The sequence below is a fragment of the Lynx canadensis genome, chromosome B2 (assembly GCF_007474595.2).
Source record: "Lynx canadensis isolate LIC74 chromosome B2, mLynCan4.pri.v2, whole genome shotgun sequence".
Lineage (NCBI taxonomy): Eukaryota > Metazoa > Chordata > Mammalia > Carnivora > Felidae > Lynx > Lynx canadensis.
Genome location: NC_044307.1, coordinates 20,910,987 through 20,912,894, shown reverse-complemented (window position 1 = coordinate 20,912,894; position 1,908 = coordinate 20,910,987). Strand labels below are relative to the sequence as shown.

At 47.2% G+C, this 1,908-nt stretch overlaps 1 protein-coding gene across 1 annotated transcript; it reads left to right on the top strand.

Annotated features, from left to right (window-relative positions):
- The first annotated feature begins 282 nt into the window (after positions 1-282).
- On the top strand, positions 283-620 carry LOC116737704 (60S ribosomal protein L39-like). The gene has a single exon (XM_032593302.1). It carries the CDS (start codon positions 288-290, stop codon positions 441-443), a length of 156 nt encoding a protein of 51 aa, XP_032449193.1. The 5' UTR covers positions 283-287; the 3' UTR covers positions 444-620.
- Positions 621-1,908: the final 1,288 nt, after the last annotated feature.

Genomic DNA, 1,908 nt, shown 5'->3' with positions numbered 1-1,908 from the left:
ATTACTACTCCTGTGATACACTGGAACTTTTTTTTTTTAAGTTTATTTATTTATTTTGAGAGAGGCAGAGAGAGTTGGAGAGAGAATCGCAGGCAGGCTCCGCACTGTCAGCACAGAGCCTTACACGGGGCTCAAACTTGCGAACCGTGAGGTCATGACCTGAGCCGGAACCAAGAGTCAGATGCTTAACTGACTAAGCCACCCACGCACCCCATACACTGGAACTTATTAAAAAAGACTTTCCCTTCTCTCTCCTTTTCTCTGTGTCCAGTTGACCGTCCCTCGCCATGTCTTCCCACAAGACTTTCAGGATCAAGCGATTCCTGGACAAGAATCAAAAGCAGAATCATCCTGTTCCCCACTGGATTTGGATGAAAACTGGTAATAAAATCAGGTACAACTCTGAGAGGAAGCATTGGAGAAGGACCAGGCTGGGTCAATAAGGGATCGCACACAAGATGGCACACAAGTTTATGCTGCATGAAGGTCACGTGTTCCTATCCTATTACTCTGTAAACATCACAACCGCCTGAACAATGGATATGTTTTATCAGGAAAATGATTTTTCTTTGCTACTGTGCTTCTGCACCAGTGTGTTCGTTCAGTAATAAATGAGACATTTGTTGGAAAAAAAAAAAAAAAAAGAGTCTTCCAAGTACTAACAGAGACCAAAAGAGAATACAACAAATAACGGATTTGCAAGGTATTCGGTTCTCACCTAGCACAGCCAGGTTGTTCTGAGGGACTCATGGGTTTCATTCCAAAAGGGAATAGGGCCCTACCATGTCCTCAAAGGTGGTATGGCTTCTTTGGGTCCCTGTCTGGGCTCCTCTCTTCCAAGGATTTGACTGGCTACTTCCACTTGACTGATTTTCTTCTGCCCTCCTTACACACATGGTATCTGAAGTCTGGACAAGAAGGCCACCCACCCAGGGCCTGAGTTTTCTTCTCCTTTGCCCATCACAAGTGACCTCTTGTCCTGGTCAGTGACACTAGGAATCACATCACTCTTCAGATGAGATCTTGACTCTACTCATGGCCAAGAGTACAGTGATGGATTAAAGAGATTGCAGCCTTAAAAAGGATGAAATAATGGGGTGGGGGTTGCAGTGTCTGAGATCAGAAGGCAGGTTTCTCTTAGAGTCAGATGTAGCAAATGTTGTCACGGATGAGGAGGCCAGGACGGACAAAGGGCCTCTGGAAAATGATGAGAAAGGCACCAGTAGTAAGGCAGGGTTGACCAGAGCAACTGTAAGGGATTTCAGAGTGATTGTGGAGGAAATGAAAACCAGAAAGACATCTGACCCTCTCTCTCCTGCCTTGGAAATGTTAGGATTCCGCCTTTCTTCCGCATCCCATACACTATGGCTGCTCCCGTTCTCTGCTCCAGTCCAGGTGGTTCAGCCAGGGAGAAGCAGAGGGCCTCCTCGTTCCTTCTGGACTCACTCCCCTCTGCGGAGTGGGGACCCCTCTGCCTTTCTGAGCACCAGCTCTGGAGGCTCACTTGGAAGGTGCAGCCCAGGCAGGGTTTCCATCTTTTCCATCTGCCCTCTCCTTGCTTGCTCCCCTGGCTTGTAGCAGGCCCTGCTTTCTCTACTTCTGCCATCCTGTGAAAGTCCTAAATCAGGACTTTTGAGTTCTGCTGGGCAAGGACAGGAAGTCACACCAGGGAAACAGGTGCAAGCATTGATGTTCGTTTGTTTCTGCTTTGGAACCACAGTCATCACAAGAGACAGTAGAGCAAATCTGAGAACGCGTACTCGGTGATGGATTTTCAGGCTACAGATCTGAATCCCTTCTTATTTATAGTCAGGCTATTTACCCCCAATCTACCAAACATGCCACTTTTTCTTCCAGGACTACCAAGCCTCTTCTTGGTGAGATTGTTACAAAGAAGGGACTGTGTCC

Coding starts and splice junctions, on each gene's coding strand:
- LOC116737704 (XM_032593302.1), top strand. CDS start 288: ATGTCTTCCCACAAGACTTTCAGGATCAAGCGATTCCTGGACAAGAAT.